Here is a 15,961-nt window from a genome sequence, read left to right on the forward strand (position 1 = left end):
TTTCTGTGGAAAAATGCGTTCGCCTGACAGTCGAGATCGGGTTTTTAATGACACAAAAATATGTTTTGTCGGAAAAATGATAAAGTAGAAAATTATTGTGTACGCCAATCGCGCGACTGAGTCCGATTATGTGCGTAATAAATTATGAAAAGTGCAACGCTTACTGATGCGCCGCAAATGCATATGCATTACGCAGCACAAAAGTGCAAGGCAACGGACTCACGCCGAACGGTGTCAGCGGAGCAGGAAGCGTTTTCTAATGCATTAAGCCGGGTTAAGCCGCGTGTAAGCCGAATTAATTCACTGCTATGACTTAAATTATGTTTGATTAATAATATCGAAAATATTTGTGTTTTTATTATTAATATTTGTTTTTCTCTATAATTAATATTTATGAATTTATTTTACATTCATTAATTTAAACTACTGATAGCAGCTTAAAAATTGAAAACGAAATCGTAAAGGCAATATATCATTTTATTGATACTTTCGTTGGGTTAGTAACCAAAATTAGGTGGCGCCAAGGAAAATAAGTGAAAAAGGAGAGAATTTGAGTTTTTCACAAATTTAAGTTAAATTTATAAAGCCACTAAGAATTTATCAATTACTTTAATTGAATTTAATCTGAAAAACAAATTAAATCATAATAAATTATTATTAATAACATAATAAATAGACTGCTATTGCTGAGATCAAGACTAAACAAATCTAGCCTACTATAAGTCCAGCTACAAATGAGAAACTTATTTACTTGTGTAAGAAAACATAAATATTATCTAATTTTTTACTAACCATAACCAAAAACATGGACTTCCAACAATCTAATGATCTTTACAGTCCTGCCAACAGACGAAGAAAGAATCATCAAGCCATCATCTATTGAACAGTTAAGCTGTTCTAGTAAGGAGCACGGCTATACATTTTCTTTTTATTATTATTAATTATTACATTATTTTTTCTAATCATGTCTGGAGATCCTTCTAAATCTCACTCGTCTGCAAGTCTTAGTAAATGCTTAAAAGTTTTTATTGCTCTGTCGTAGTAGAAACAAAAGGGACGAGATATTCGGAAGCAATCACACCCTGTAAAACATTATATTACATTTTACTTAGCTTCTTCTTTAGTAACTTCTTGTAAGCAAAGCTGCGATTGTTGGGGTAGGATTATGCCTCCAACTGCTTTTTGTCGATTTAATTCATCACAATTATCACTACACGAGTATTTGACTCAGTTTTTCCAAATTGTACCCTCTAAAGCTCTTAAGTTCTCTAGGATTTGGTAAAGCTGCCTCCCAGTTGTCTATATATTTTTTAAGACAATTGGTATCCAACTTTGATTGTATGCTCGCTCAAAAACTTTATTCTAGAAATCATTCAATGTTTTCAAAACAAAACTCTGATGCACACAGTTAATGTGCCATGAGCTGTGAGAATAATAGATCTAAATAAAAATCTAGGCATCAATACAACTGCGAAAGCGAAAACGCCAAAGGTCATGAGAAGAAGTAACTATATTTCTGAATATAACAGATCTGAATAGACGATTTAAACGTCTTATTAAATGGAACGATTAAATGAATGCAGATGTTAGGCTTGACTGCGAATTATTTGAAATCTGATTTGATGAATTTCAGTAATTTGGAATAAAAATTATTTGTTAGTAGATGTACTGGTTACAATGACGTGATCTCCTTTGCTGTTTTATTTTATGGAAGTTAAAAAATCGAAAAAAGATAAGTGAACAATTCCTAGTAATTGTTATCTCTTAGATCTTCCCATAACTGAGTTCACTTCATATCGCATTCCCGAGATAAGATCACAAATAGTAGACTAAGTTTTATGTTAAGAGTGGCATATTAAAATTGATCATTGCTCTAATGACTTTTGAAGTACGTTTAATTAAATTATTAAATTGAAATTATTTAAATTGTAGAAAATTCAAAATTAAACTACTTTTTGGCGGTTTTCCATTTGATAAATGAGTGCACAGGCAAAAGTGCTAAGAAAAAAAATTTTGAAAAGGCTTACACTAATTCGCGGTGATATCTAGGAAAAGCCAGTGGAACAGGTAGACAAACTGAAGATTAATGATTGCGTAGCAGATTGTTTCGGTTATGTAAAATATGCATTGAATTATGAGAATTAATTTTAATAAGATTTTCATTAAAATATTAATATTGCAATTGCGAATACGAATACGTATACGAATACGAGTATCTATGCGTTGAAGTGGAATCAAATGCACTTATTTATAAATCAGTTCGCTTACTTTCATTAATAAAACCGCAACTCCGTTTCTCGTATTATTATTAGGCAACTCCTTCGGTTACCCCCACTATCCATCACGTGTCTGATTGCATTAATTGAAACGCTTTAGTAAATTGCGATACGGGAACATGACAATTTTGCCATGGCTGGCTTATCAATTCGATCAATTAATCGAGCATTTAAATATTAAATATATTATATAATGTCTTTTATGTTTTATTTAAATTATTTAAAAATTATTTAATATTTTTTAATATTTTTTAACGTTTTCTAATCAAACACTACAAGTATCTATAACGATCTGAAAGAGTAAAATTATCTGAAATTGTTTGGAAGCAAAAATATTGTCTCTGTCTCGGTACTTTTCTTTGTAATTGAAACAATTTTATTTAATTTAAAAAAATTCATATGAAAAGATTGTTTTTTAATTCAGCAACTACAAAAGTGATTTACGTTGTCACCTGGTTTCAGGTGCAAATTACTTAATTACTTCTTGTTAATTTCCATAATAAACTTTAATTATCGCTTCAATACGAGCCCGACTTTCGCAACTGTACACGATCTGCTCAATGAAGTCATTGTGAAAATAGGAAGAGTTTAACAAATGAATAGAGAAAGTGATGTTGAAAAATCCTATGGAAAGTGAAAATAAAATATTGAAAATTTTCTAAAATGTCAATTTATTCCAGTTTAACCTGAGATTGTGATTGGAAAGTGTTAAAGCTCGTTTAGCGGTATCAAATCCGAATTGGTCTTAGGGTTGCATCTATGCGAAAACTTCTATTGATTATTCAGAAAGGATTAATTAATTTCTTTTCATTAAAATCTAGTGAACATATAACCAAGTGGTTATCTTTGATGTATAATTTCAGTTAATTGACTCTTATCTAACTTATATATCTCAGGACCTGAAGACAGTGGAAGACTTGAATATGATGCTTTGTCTCTTACTACTTACTAGGGTTTTTATTTAAAGTTGTGCTGCAGTTGTACTTTCTGATTATATTAATCACAGACATATGTAATACTTCATCTCTTTTCTCAATGAGTTCAAGTGGGCAATGAGTTTAGGACAGTTTTAATACAAGTTTTCTTAGATTACAGAAATCTATGACAAATGCTTCATATAATACCATTAGAAATTTTTACTCAGTACCTTTATCACTCTCCAGAAAGTGTGTTTCTTCAAAGATGTATTACCAAAAATACTCTCTGATTACATGAGTTCATGTTTATTCACTTGTTTATCGTCAAATCTGTTCTTAGATTAAAATCCAATGCATAAAAATCAACTAACTTTAGACGCAATAGAAGGGTAATGGTAATTGTCGTGGCTGACTTAGAATGAAGTACAAACTACATAGCAGCAGCTATAAACTTTAAAAGTATGGTTCATACTTTTTATCCAACCAGGGAATACTGGGCTCATAGAAATGAATATCGACTCGAAGGCATATCTAAGTTGCTAGTATCAATCGTCTACCTTTCGCTGAATGCGGGCGCTCTCTACCGCGTTTTCTACCAGCCGAAACATATTTGTGTACTGAACTACGTATGTCAGTGTTTCAGTGTAGATTATACAATTTATTATTTGCTCTATTCTGATAGACACTACCATCATCCTTGTGGGTTATTGTCTGAACTTTTATACCTTACAGCAGGACAGACATGATAAGAGATTTGCGTAGAGAAATTTCAGTAGATCCAATAAAATAGAGATTCGTAAAAAAGTAAGAATATTATTAATCATGAACAATTTATTTTTCTTGACCAGAATATAATGAAATATTAACAGAAAGAGAAGTCTAACATGTTCTAACCTTTCTGTTAAAATCTAACAGACATAAGAGTAGAATAGATTAGAATTATAACAGAGCTGTTATATATCTCTGTTAACATTATAAATAAATTTGGACAAGTAAACATTTTCAATCCTCAAGCTATTGTGAATGAGTTCTGTTTCAATTAAATCCTGTTAAGTTTCAATGTTAAGTGGAAAATTTTATGTATAATAAAATTCTAATCAAAATTATATTTAAAGCTTCAAAACGTTTGTTTTAAGGGTAAATTGTGGTTTTCTTTACTAAAAATACATTCCCTTTTTGGCTATTTTTTTCCTAAACTTTTGGCCTCATTCTAAAAAAGTTAAGAAACATTTATTGTAGATTTTTTGCACATATTATGGGAGTAATTATTATATTGTATCTAATTTCAATATAATTATATTTTAAAATAAAATAAATCATCTTTTATGTAGTTGTTATATATTTTATGTGATGTAATAAAAATATATTACAGATGCTTAATACAAATCGAATATATTGTGCTGAAAGCTGAAATTGTTTTACTCTCAAACATGGGGGATTACCACATCTAGAGCTTTTATTGATAAAATGTGATTATTTTGAACACAGCTGGCATTTTTCCACTTAAATAGAATAATATTCTTTTTTAAATATACGACATACAAGTAGTAAAAAATATTTATGTTATCTCTTAAAAGCGGCAGAACTTCAAATTGAGACTATCAGTAATTATATTTACAGACTTTACAGATATTCTAACAATGAAATTTGTATAAAATATAATATATAGTATATATGTGTCGATATAATTTTATGGATTCTATATTAATTGTAAATAATATTTCATAATACAAACGTGTAGGAGTGGATATAAATTTTCTTTAGATATATTAATATTATCTTATTCTTTAGATAAAAACTTCAACAATAAAAAACATTACATATTTGGATAAAGCTCTATATGCTATAAACTTAACACTTGCTGAATAAGTTATTTATTAGCAAATAAAAACAATGGGATATATAAGACATAGACTGAAAAACTTTTCAACAAACTTTTAGATAACATAGAATTTCTTTTAAACTTTTTTTAACTTATAAGAGCTTTTTAAAAACTTTATAAAGTACTGTCTATGTTAAAATTTATTCATTTAAATATATTAAAAGCTTTAGAGCATACGCGGGCTAAGGTAGGACTTGTCGGTCAATCAATTGTTTAATTAATACTAAACTATGCCTTATAATAGCCATAGCATATTTCGTGTTAATCATGCCTTAAAGGTGATATTCGAACTGACACAGAGACAGCAGCCGCTTCTGTCATCCTGACAAAATAGCTTCTAAAATCGTCTTGTCATTTTTGATTACAACGCATATTTTTAGCTCACGTTAATGCCTCCAATATTTATGCCACTTGAAATATAATACGTCCACAACACAGAAGGTTAAGGTGAACTCTATTCGAAATCTTATCCCGTTTTTTCGATCAAAATGTATAACTTGAATTTAATTTATAACACTCTAGATATTTTGCTAGAGTAATAAGATTACCCTGAAATTAACAGCTGATTTGTATGGTTTGACAGATAAAGCATGTTTTGATTCGACATATGTATGTATTTATGAAAAATATAAATGCTTATGTAAATGAAAAAGCCTTTGATTACTCTAAAAATGATCTATTTTGTAACAAATTTGACAGATCTAAATTGAAACAGAATTAAATCTAGATTGAATTTACTTTTAACTTTTTTTCACTATACTATATGCCGGTATATATGTATGTCTTTAGAAGTCGAGATCAAAATTTACATTGATTACTCCAAAAAATTAATTACATGCGCCACCTAACGCCAAGTTTTGCAAGTCTTACATTCGATACTGTATAGCAATACTATATAAAATTCTGTAAAGCAATTGTCAAAGTTTCTTGAAATATATCTATATTGATATTCATAAAGTCAATGGTAGCAGATTTTATTCTCTATTCTCCATACTCTTCTTATTTTATTTATAATATAAAATACAAATGAATTATATCTGATAAAAATATATTGATAAAAAATAAATATTACATTTATTATTATTTTATGCCGCAATGAATTTTTGAATGGGTTGTGTGCTGAGCTATTAGCAAAACTTCATTTCAAAGCTTTTTGCTAAAAGCTCTTTCTAATTATGAAAAGCTTTTGAGCAAACTTTCTGTAATAAAAAAAAAATTTATAAAATAATTCTGTTTCCACATTTTAACGCTTGGACCTTTGACCTACATCAATTGTTTATTTCTTACAGATATTTTACAATTGAATTTAAAGTATATATATTTATATATATAAATATATTTATAAATATTGTAGTATTTAGATTTCCGCTGAAAGTTCAAAAAATATTGTTTATTGCTCAATTTTTTAGCGTTTGAATTTCATACTTAAATGATTTTTTATTCAATTTTATTTACATAACCTTGACTACTTATGAATAATTAGACGCTCTGAGAATGCCGCTGGAAATCTATAGGAATCCCCTCTATACAGCGTAGAGGCCGCATAATTAAGTATGCAATCGATTGAAATGAAAGAGAAACGCAAAAAGATGAAAACGGTTTTAATTATGAATCATGTGGTGCTTGGCCTGTGCAGGTAAGACTCGGAACTGTAAACTGATTCATAAACATTTCAATAAAATTATTTAGAAAATACAAATGAACAATAAGAGTGCAGATATGACAGTCATGGGTGATTTGCCAGAGCGCTACGATAAATGTTTTCAATTTCACATTTCATGGAACTGCAAGTGAGTAATAATCTTCAGTGATGTATTGAGAAATATAGGTATACATATAAATAATGAGTTTATGATAATTACCTATAATAATATAATTTCTATTAGAAGATAATATAACTTCTATTAGAAGATATATTTTATATACATAGATATTTAGTAAATTAAGTTAAATTTATTTTATTTAAATTAAATTTTGGTTTTGAACTTTACTGTTCTACTAATAAAAAAAATAACTGAAAATGGACTTCGAACACGATTAACTGTTTATCCTTCTATATGTATGTTATTTACCTCTATTATTCAGATATTCGGTATTCACTGAGCTGATTTCTCTTTACTTAACTGGAATTTCTTAAATTTTGGGAACTATACATATTACTACTGTTGCGATTACCACCGTAATTAATTAAAATATTAATTCTAGTTAAATTTAAAAACATCGATAAGCAAGACATATTCAAAAGGGAATACCAGCACAATCTGCAGTATACCTTCTGCTCACAAAATATCCGGATTTTGTTGTTTGTTAACTACTCCTTAAGTAATAGGCCTTTTTCAAAAAGTTTTTTTTTGTTATGTTGGTACACCGTTTCTTGACATATGGTACAAACTTGAGCGCCATCTGTCAATTAGTTTGTTTACAGCAGTTGTTAATGTGAGACTACCTCAAGTGCATTTAGCGATTTTTAGTATGGAAAATTCTTGTTGTACGCAATTTTTTGACCAAACACATCACCACTGTCATCGCTCAGGCACCATATTCGCGAGATCTGGATCGCTGAAGGAACTAAAAGCCATACCTGCACGGGCCTACGAAAAGTGTATGAAAGATTGGGTTAAGCGTTGGCATATGTGTATCGCTTCAGAAGGAGCATATTTTGCAGGAGACAAAATAAATTTGGACTAAAATTTAAAATTGTGTATTTTATTTACAAAATCCGAGTACTTTTTGAGCAGAAGGTAGATGATAAATTCATATCAGTACTCAATGATATTAAGAATATAAAATATCGTATTAGTACTATAAACTAAGTAATAAGATAATATAAAAGATCTGTTGTTGACTATAATATATACAATATATTGTAAACAAAATTTTAGGATTGTAAAAATTTTCTTTGCTAAAAAATTCAATTTGATGATTATTAGCGGACCGTTTCATTGCCTGTCTGGTAAAGATAACATAGGTAGAGCTATTAAATCTCCTAATTTTGGTTGGAAGGTCAAACATTATAACAAGAACAACACATACCTCTATAATGGAAACAATGGTTATTGAAGCTAACAACCCGCTGGCAAATTTAATGACATGATAGCAACCAATAGTTATCTCTGAGTTGAAGTTGGCATAATATAGGTTTTTTCCTAAGTGTTGTATTTTTTGTTGTGCTCAAACCTACAGTCTCTCAAATTCCGGCTATAGATTTGTCACTGTCATGCCTTCATACTTAAATATTAAATATTGCTTACAAAACCATGCCTGCAGTGTATCGCTCAATAGCAATACATCGGACATAGTGATGGCTAATCACCGGGTTACGCACAATATGTCTAACAAAAAAATCGATATTGATGCTATCTTCGATATTGATGTTATATATGTTACATGTAATGAACATATTACATATTTATATAAAACATTAATTTTTATCAAATTATATTCAAGTATATGATATGGTGTGAGAAAATTTTAATTATTAGAATCACTTATACATAAATTTTGTTTTGTGAACTATTTTTTCTATTTTTTTACAACACCATTCGATAAGTCAAAATATAAACAAAGCGGGATAATATTAAATTTAGTTTACAATCATAAAATATTTACTTTATTCATTTTATTTATTTTATTTTAATTGAAATTATTGAAAAGATACTTCTTAATTACACAAAAGGTCGTAGGTGACTTGAATGAGGCGCTATTTCTTTCTTTTGTATATAATACTTTTTTAATTGAATTTATTTTTATAAACTCTCTCTAGTTGTTCTCGTCTCCCACTCCTCCCCCTCCTCTTCCTCTATTCTGAATTGCATTTGCTAACGTTTTGATTTAACTTCAAGTGTATCTCAACATAAATTTCCTATCTAGACTATTTATTTACATATTAAACGTTTGTCGCTTGCTGCCATTTGTTTCCACACTTCCTCATTTCAATTGACCTGACATTTGCGCTACACATCTCTCCCCACCGACTTCATAGTAAGACTGACTCACTACTGAGGCACATATGCTCACGAACGCGACTGGTTGGTGATAACGACCAACACAGCGTATGTGCACAAGTGAACAGCTCGTCGTGCCCATTGTAGTGCCCGCCATAGACCATCGCGGGGCAGTCGAGAATTTCGCGTCACTTTGTGCGATACGCATTCGAAGAATGCAAAACAATCTGAAAGTACGTATATTTCGCCTAATAATTAAATATACTTGAAATTTAGTTTTGTTGTGGAAGGCGAAGTGAAAACATCAAACAGAACGAATTAAATAATTTACACTCGCGTTCTCTAGTTGTTAGTTCCGTTGAATTTTGTTTTTGTAAACAATGTTTGAGTGATAAGAAAAAATAACGAAATATTAAAATTTTTACTTCAAATTCGTATAAAATCCAGTGATGAAACACTAGCCATGATGTCGTCTTCGAATAAATACAAACTGTAGAACTCGAACGAAAAGCGAAAGTACATCCAGTAAACAAACTCCATAGACCACAAACTGCCAGAAGTAAATTTGTGATATCGCAAAATCCCCTCGTCCGCACTAAAAAATGTCCGGTTCATACGCTTACGATAGCAGTTATTTGCGCACGATTTTTGGAATCCTAAGAATCTGCACTCTGGTAAGCTGAAAGTCCATAATGGCATACAGATTTCGCTGCAATACGTCAGCGTAAAAGCGTAAAAATGTAAATTGTTTTAATGTGTATTTTTGTATATTTTTATGTTTAGCTGTGCAGTCTTATCGGCTTCAATTGCATCATTTTCAGCTCCGTGCCTGTACACAATTTCCGCGGTTGCTTTTACATTTCGGTGGCAGTTTTTGGTTACTGCTGCAGTACCGTCGTGCTACTGGCGCGGCTCTTCCAAGTCTGGGAGCGTAAATTCCACAACTTCCAAGCATTTAAGTATGAGACATACTTGCACTCCTTCCTAGCAGTTGCCTTCTTCATTGCGTCTGCACTGTCATTGTCCTTGGCGGTAGTTACATACTCAGTTGCCACAGTAAGTACTCTCGAGTAATTCTCAAGACATTTTGACACTTTTTACACTTCTTGGTGTAGTTTCAGTGACACTAATTCTACTTCTTTTAATTTTGCAGTTTTTCGGTTACCTCACATCGTGTTTTTATGCCGCTGACGCATATCTAAGTTACCGCCAGAGTAGAATATGTAATGTTGCCACACAAACCCCAGAAGTCGGTTGGGTAGTGTAGTCGAACCTCATACATATGAACACGATAAGTTATATATATTTTGAAAAATATATATATACATATTGGTTTGTATCTTGTATATTTAAGCATTTAAGTATTTTTATAAAATTTCGAAATATTTTTTCATTTTTATGTGCTAATTGAACGAACATGTTTAGGTAAATAAATAAATTTTATACTCAATATAAAGACTAATATTTATACCAAAAATTATAAAATTAAACACTACATATGTTAAAAACACATACTTGTATATATTTTACTTGATAAGATAAATTAATAAAACAATTTAATGAAATCTCTTGAGTATGCAAATTACTTTATTTTTTTTTAGAGTAAATATTTTGCGCCAAAGTATTTATTTATAAGATAAAATTATATTTTAAATTAAACACCATTAAAAAACTAAACACCATTATGCATACACATTAATTATAATATAATACGTATATAATAAATATTTAGATATAAACAGATCCATAAAATTTCTGTTAGTGCATAGAGTTCTATATTTATAGTGCTATAAATATAGACCTCTGTATTGAAGGTGCAAATTTTTGCAAACGCTCGACCGGTTCTGTGAGTGTGAGTTTTACATACCAAACTACAAAATAATATAAACATACTTTCTCAAATTGCAGAACTTTAAATCTAACACTAAGAGATGCTAAAAGGCACAATGGAATGTTATCAGTAAAAGGAATATTCACGAGACATAGATTCAAGAATATCTAAGGGATTAGAAGCCCAAACAAATTGTGCAGAAGAAGATACCGGGTAATGTGTTGAACTGCCTGATAAATGCACAAATTTTTTTCAGAAGTTATTGCTATGAGAAAGCCGTTAAATTATTCTGCACAGGAAGAGAAAGCAACTCAATGTTTAACATCTATAGTCTAACAGCAATAAAAATACTAACCTTATGGGTACGTTTAGAAATGGATAAACGTGGACTACGTAAGAAGAGTAGCAGCAAATAGATGACTGTATACTTGTAGCTATGGTATACAGTATCGGGCCAAAATTCTTTTTATTTTATTTAAGTATACACAGAATAGTGTTCTTAAGGTTACCTTAATTTCTACACTAAGAGAGTGAGAAAGTGGGAGACATATCAAATACTAAAAGGAAAGTAATGATATGATGGAATAGTTACAATAACTGTGAAACTGCAAAAGTCTTGTGGAAATCAAACGACGAAAGGCATAACAAATTTTTACTAACGTTAATATAAACTGTCATATGTGTCTTGATTCCCCAAGAATCTACAAACAACAAGCTGTACAAGATTAATATCACCTGAAAGTGACGTATGGAGGAAAAATAGAAAGCAAGCACTGCGTGATTCCGAATGCATCTAAAATGGTGGGTCTCCAGTTTGAAAGTTTGAAGGACGTCGCAGGAATGGAATTTTAATTTCTTCTGAGGTATACACAACCTGTTGATATCACACGTTCTACCGAATTTCAACCTGCAAAGACTGTTGAATTCCATTTGATAACGCTATGACTCAATGGATCTGAATATCAGTTAAGATCGAGTCTACTGCTTAATATGATCTATAGTGTCTTACAATCATATTGCGTGAACACTGCGTATGTTTTTTTACCGCAAGTGTGCGCTGGACTTTAATCTCATATAACATAAAGTAATATTAAGTGCATGTACATATTTTGAAGATTACGTATTTTATTCTAACAATTCTTCAGTTCACATTATTACACATTAAAAACTATTAGTCATAGAATAGTAATGAAAAATCTTGGAATTTAATGCAAAGAACTTATAATTTAAAATGAATAATAACAAAAGTATGTAGGGAAATTGGATGAACAGTAATTTGAGTATATTATATCATATATAGTATATATCAACCAGCCAGAGGCATAGTGGATGCAGGATTTTATGGATACGATTTTATGGAGATTTTGGATTGGGCAGAAGACAGGTATTTTGAACAAATTTGTTTGGTTAGTTTAATTAATGTTAAATGTTTAGTTAGAACTTTAAGCCTCAATATATGAAGAAGTTAGCTTAAGTTGTATATAATGCAAAGAACAAAGTTTCAAAAATAGCTTGCTTCAATTCGTTATATTAAAATTTATTGACAATTATTATTAGAATCACATCAGAATTCCAACGGGGAAGATTCGATCTATATATCGCACTATTGTTCAGGGTCCCGTGAAAGTCAACAGTGTTTTTTCTGTGTGAGTAAAACACCCTTAACACCCACGTTAAGAACCATGTCACTAGGCTGCTGTGGAAAGATTAACCTAATATATAATACCTTATAATAATATCGCCAAAAAATATGCAATATTTTCTTTTATAAATAATGATCGTTTCTAGAATTGGGATTACTTCAATTAAATATTGGAGCTATATAAAAATCAATATATGAACTTCTACACGAGAGTTTTTAAAACGGTATTATCTTTCTTTTTACTGCAACAGGATATCGGTCATTGGTCCCATATCTGCACATAATGCAGCGGACACTACTTGTATTAAATCATAAAGTAGCCCAGTATATCTCTCTTAACTTTACTGTTACTAAAAGGAACTCGTATTTTTATCTCTCTCTATAACTATAGCTTCCGGATCCCAAGTTGCTGAGTCATTTTTTACCTTAAGCTAACTCACCTAATATCCACATCACATCATAATAGGTTAACCCTATTGTATTATGTCTTTTTGTCTTTTGGGTCTAAAGAAAATCAACTTGCAAATATATATACATAAATATATATATATATATGGACTCATATCCTCTTTTCGAGTTTCATTACTGAATTACGATAACTGAATCCGTTATTGGACCTATGAGAATGCGTTATTAAATCTTTCTTAAAATAATGGAGTAAAAAACTCATACTGAAGTTTTTAGGGTTTTTGACAACAAGATTTCAAGGTGGACTAGACTTCAGTTGAATTTATCGTATATAACTGACTTAACATTTTTTAAACTGAAAAGCTGTTAGATTAAAAAGTAATACATGGTCATATATTTTTGTTTGTGTTTATACTATATAAACCAGTTCATCCTTCTTTACGCTTATTACAGAAAGTGTAATATTATTAAAAAAATAAAACCTTTTACTTACAATTTCATTTAACATTATCCGCTTGGTTTTAAGAACATATGTTAATCTGCTTTAAATGAAAATTTTATTTCCAGATAGGTTGTACGATTACTCCCTTCTTCACACTTCGCAAATGAACTTGGGTCGAGTTGAGGAAGTAACTGGAGTGGATGTGTTTAAATGTACATAAATCTTTGGTTTTTAAATTTTCACATTTCTGATGAATGTTTTTTATTTGACGAACTTTGCTCTCGCTCATGTTGATTGATGTTACTTTATAATCATTAATATTTAAAATCGTTTATATCAACAAAAGGGGGAAGTACACTCGTATTACGTCGTCGGTTATACCTTTGCAGTGAAAACAGAGCAAACAGAAGAAACTTCGATGCGGAAATTGAGTTCTTCGCGCAATTTTTCCCAACAAAAGCCGAATTGAGTTATTGTTTTTTTATTTCGTCTGCCTTAAAAATGGCGATTTAAGTGCCGTTGAAAGTACCGGAGTCTGCTATGGCTATGGCTGACTCCACGATGTACACAGCATACACAGAATTTATGTGGCCAATGTGGCAAGTAAAGCCATTAATCACAAAAAGTTTTAAGCCAAAAAATTTAAATTTAAATTTACATATCGCGAAACCTTGTAACCGTTTTCTGTTTTTATTTGTAATCCTTGTTGACATTTCCCAGGAGCCCCACTCATATGTAGCAAGTTCAAATGCGTGCAAATATGTGACACAAAGGACGCCTGATGAAGTTGTTTATTGTAATTACGTTTAATTAATGCGAAATAATGACAGTATTTATTTTTCTCCCAAATGCCTACGTGATTATCATTAAAAAACAATACAAGAATTATTACATATTTACTACGGTAATATATGTATTTAGTACATAAACTACAGAATAGCTTTTAAACGAGTATATAATTCATATTTTCTTACGAAACGTGATTTTTTTTTATAGAAATCCATAAAAAAAGTGCGATGTTTTTAATCCTTTTTCCATGGAAGTCAATTGATCTTTGCTTGCTTTTCTCGGAAGGCAAATCAGCTTAATTGAACACGTGCAGGAAATTGGGTCAAATGGTCTGTGGATAGAAGTGAAGGAATATGCAGCAGTTGTGCAATAACCAATTAGACGAGAAGGAGCAAAAATCAAATGTGGCAGCATATCAATAGGGAAAAGGGTGAAAAGTCAATCGAAATAAAAATAAGAAATTAATGTGGCAGAAAATTATTCTCTACAGTACGAAAGTAGAGGAAAAATAAATGAAATGGCAAAATTGTTATATACACCATATATGCTTTATATAATTAATATTAATTAGGAATTATTAACTATTTACTGGACATGCATAGGTCAATGTGATTCTGATAAAGAAACAGTGGAGGTATGACTAGGAAATCATTAATTACTCACAGTTGTTGAATTTATGATTATCTGGCGAGGAAACATAATTGACTTAATGAAGAAAGGAATAAGAAACCATTAAGAGTAATTGATTATTGAATATGTAAAATGAATCTAACAGGAAAAGTTTCCTTGAATGTTAATTTTATTCAATCCACATAAAATAATATTGAACAGAATGTGTAGATTTGGATATAGATCGATAGATTAGAAAATATGGTAAAGGTACACATCATTGATTCAGGTATTCACTTAATTAAAAATTAATTAATTCTCGTTTGTTTTAATAGATGTTAAGCTTGAAAATTTAATGATTAAAGTATCAGTAATAAAACAAATCACTGTCAAGAAGAAATATGTAAGTGATATACATATAAATTAATTGTTTATATAGTTTATTAGAATTTAAAGTTAATTAAGTTTATTATAATTTCATAACCGACAGCAACTGCTTGAACAACCGACTGCACCTACTGACTGCTGACTACCGACTGGCTTATGCTACTGCTTACTACCGAACGACTTCTGCTATTGCTTACTACCGAATGTTCAGCTACACTCTTCGCTGACATCACTCTCTCTCTCTTTCTCTCTCTCTCTCTCTCTTTCTCTCTCTCTCTCTCTCTCTTTTACATATATATATATACTAACAGTTAGTGAATCTGTTTAGCCACACTCTAAAACTTATAAAGATCCTTCTTTAAGTATATGGTTTTTACAATCTATGACATTCAAACAGATTAATCTGTCAATAAACGTCAATAGATTATTTATGTATGAGACTAAACTCAAATCTTCATTTGGCTATAAAGCCTATTTTCGTCTCTGTAGTTTTGCTAATTAAAAAAAAAACTATCATATGTAGAGTAAAGAAATCCAAAAGCCATTCTATGAGCTATCAATGCACACAGAAAATGGTTTGGGACTGAACCTAGGTCGGTGGCATGTTTCGGCCATCATCAACAAATTTATTTTCGCATGTAGGTGAAGATGTTTCGGAAGACTTTCGTATATAACAGACTACATGTTCTGTTTTCATAGAAATCAATGAGTTATTAAAAAAACTTTCGAGAAAGTCAGCATTTCATATTGTAGAGACATTTTTTGTTATTTATTTCTTATAATTTAATTCAAAATAATAAGTCGGACACCACTTTTGTTCACTTCTTATAGGAG

The 15,961-nt window shown here is 30.4% G+C and overlaps 1 protein-coding gene across 1 annotated transcript; it reads left to right on the plus strand.

Moving 5' to 3' along the window:
• Positions 1 to 9,191: 9,191 nt before the first annotated feature.
• LOC119672030 lies at positions 9,192 to 10,467 on the plus strand. Its single transcript, XM_038082980.1, has 3 exons — positions 9,192 to 9,693; positions 9,803 to 10,075; positions 10,173 to 10,467. Exons 1-3 carry the CDS (start codon positions 9,622 to 9,624, stop codon positions 10,284 to 10,286), a joined length of 459 nt encoding a protein of 152 aa, XP_037938908.1. The 5' UTR covers positions 9,192 to 9,621; the 3' UTR covers positions 10,287 to 10,467.
• Positions 10,468 to 15,961: the final 5,494 nt, after the last annotated feature.

Source organism: Teleopsis dalmanni, chromosome 1 (genome assembly GCF_002237135.1).
Source record: "Teleopsis dalmanni isolate 2A chromosome 1, ASM223713v2, whole genome shotgun sequence".
Classification (NCBI taxonomy): Eukaryota; Metazoa; Arthropoda; class Insecta; order Diptera; family Diopsidae; genus Teleopsis; species Teleopsis dalmanni.

What these genes read in the sequence shown, in the direction of transcription:
- LOC119672030 (XM_038082980.1), top strand. Translation starts at nt 9,622, where the DNA reads ATGTCCGGTTCATACGCTTACGATAGCAGTTATTTGCGCACGATTTTT. An exon ending in TCCTAAGAATCTGCACTCTG is followed by an intron (nt 9,694 to 9,802) that starts GTAAGCTGAAAG and finishes TTTTATGTTTAG; the next exon opens with CTGTGCAGTCTTATCGGCTT. An exon ending in TTACATACTCAGTTGCCACA is followed by an intron (nt 10,076 to 10,172) that starts GTAAGTACTCTC and finishes TTAATTTTGCAG; the next exon opens with TTTTTCGGTTACCTCACATC.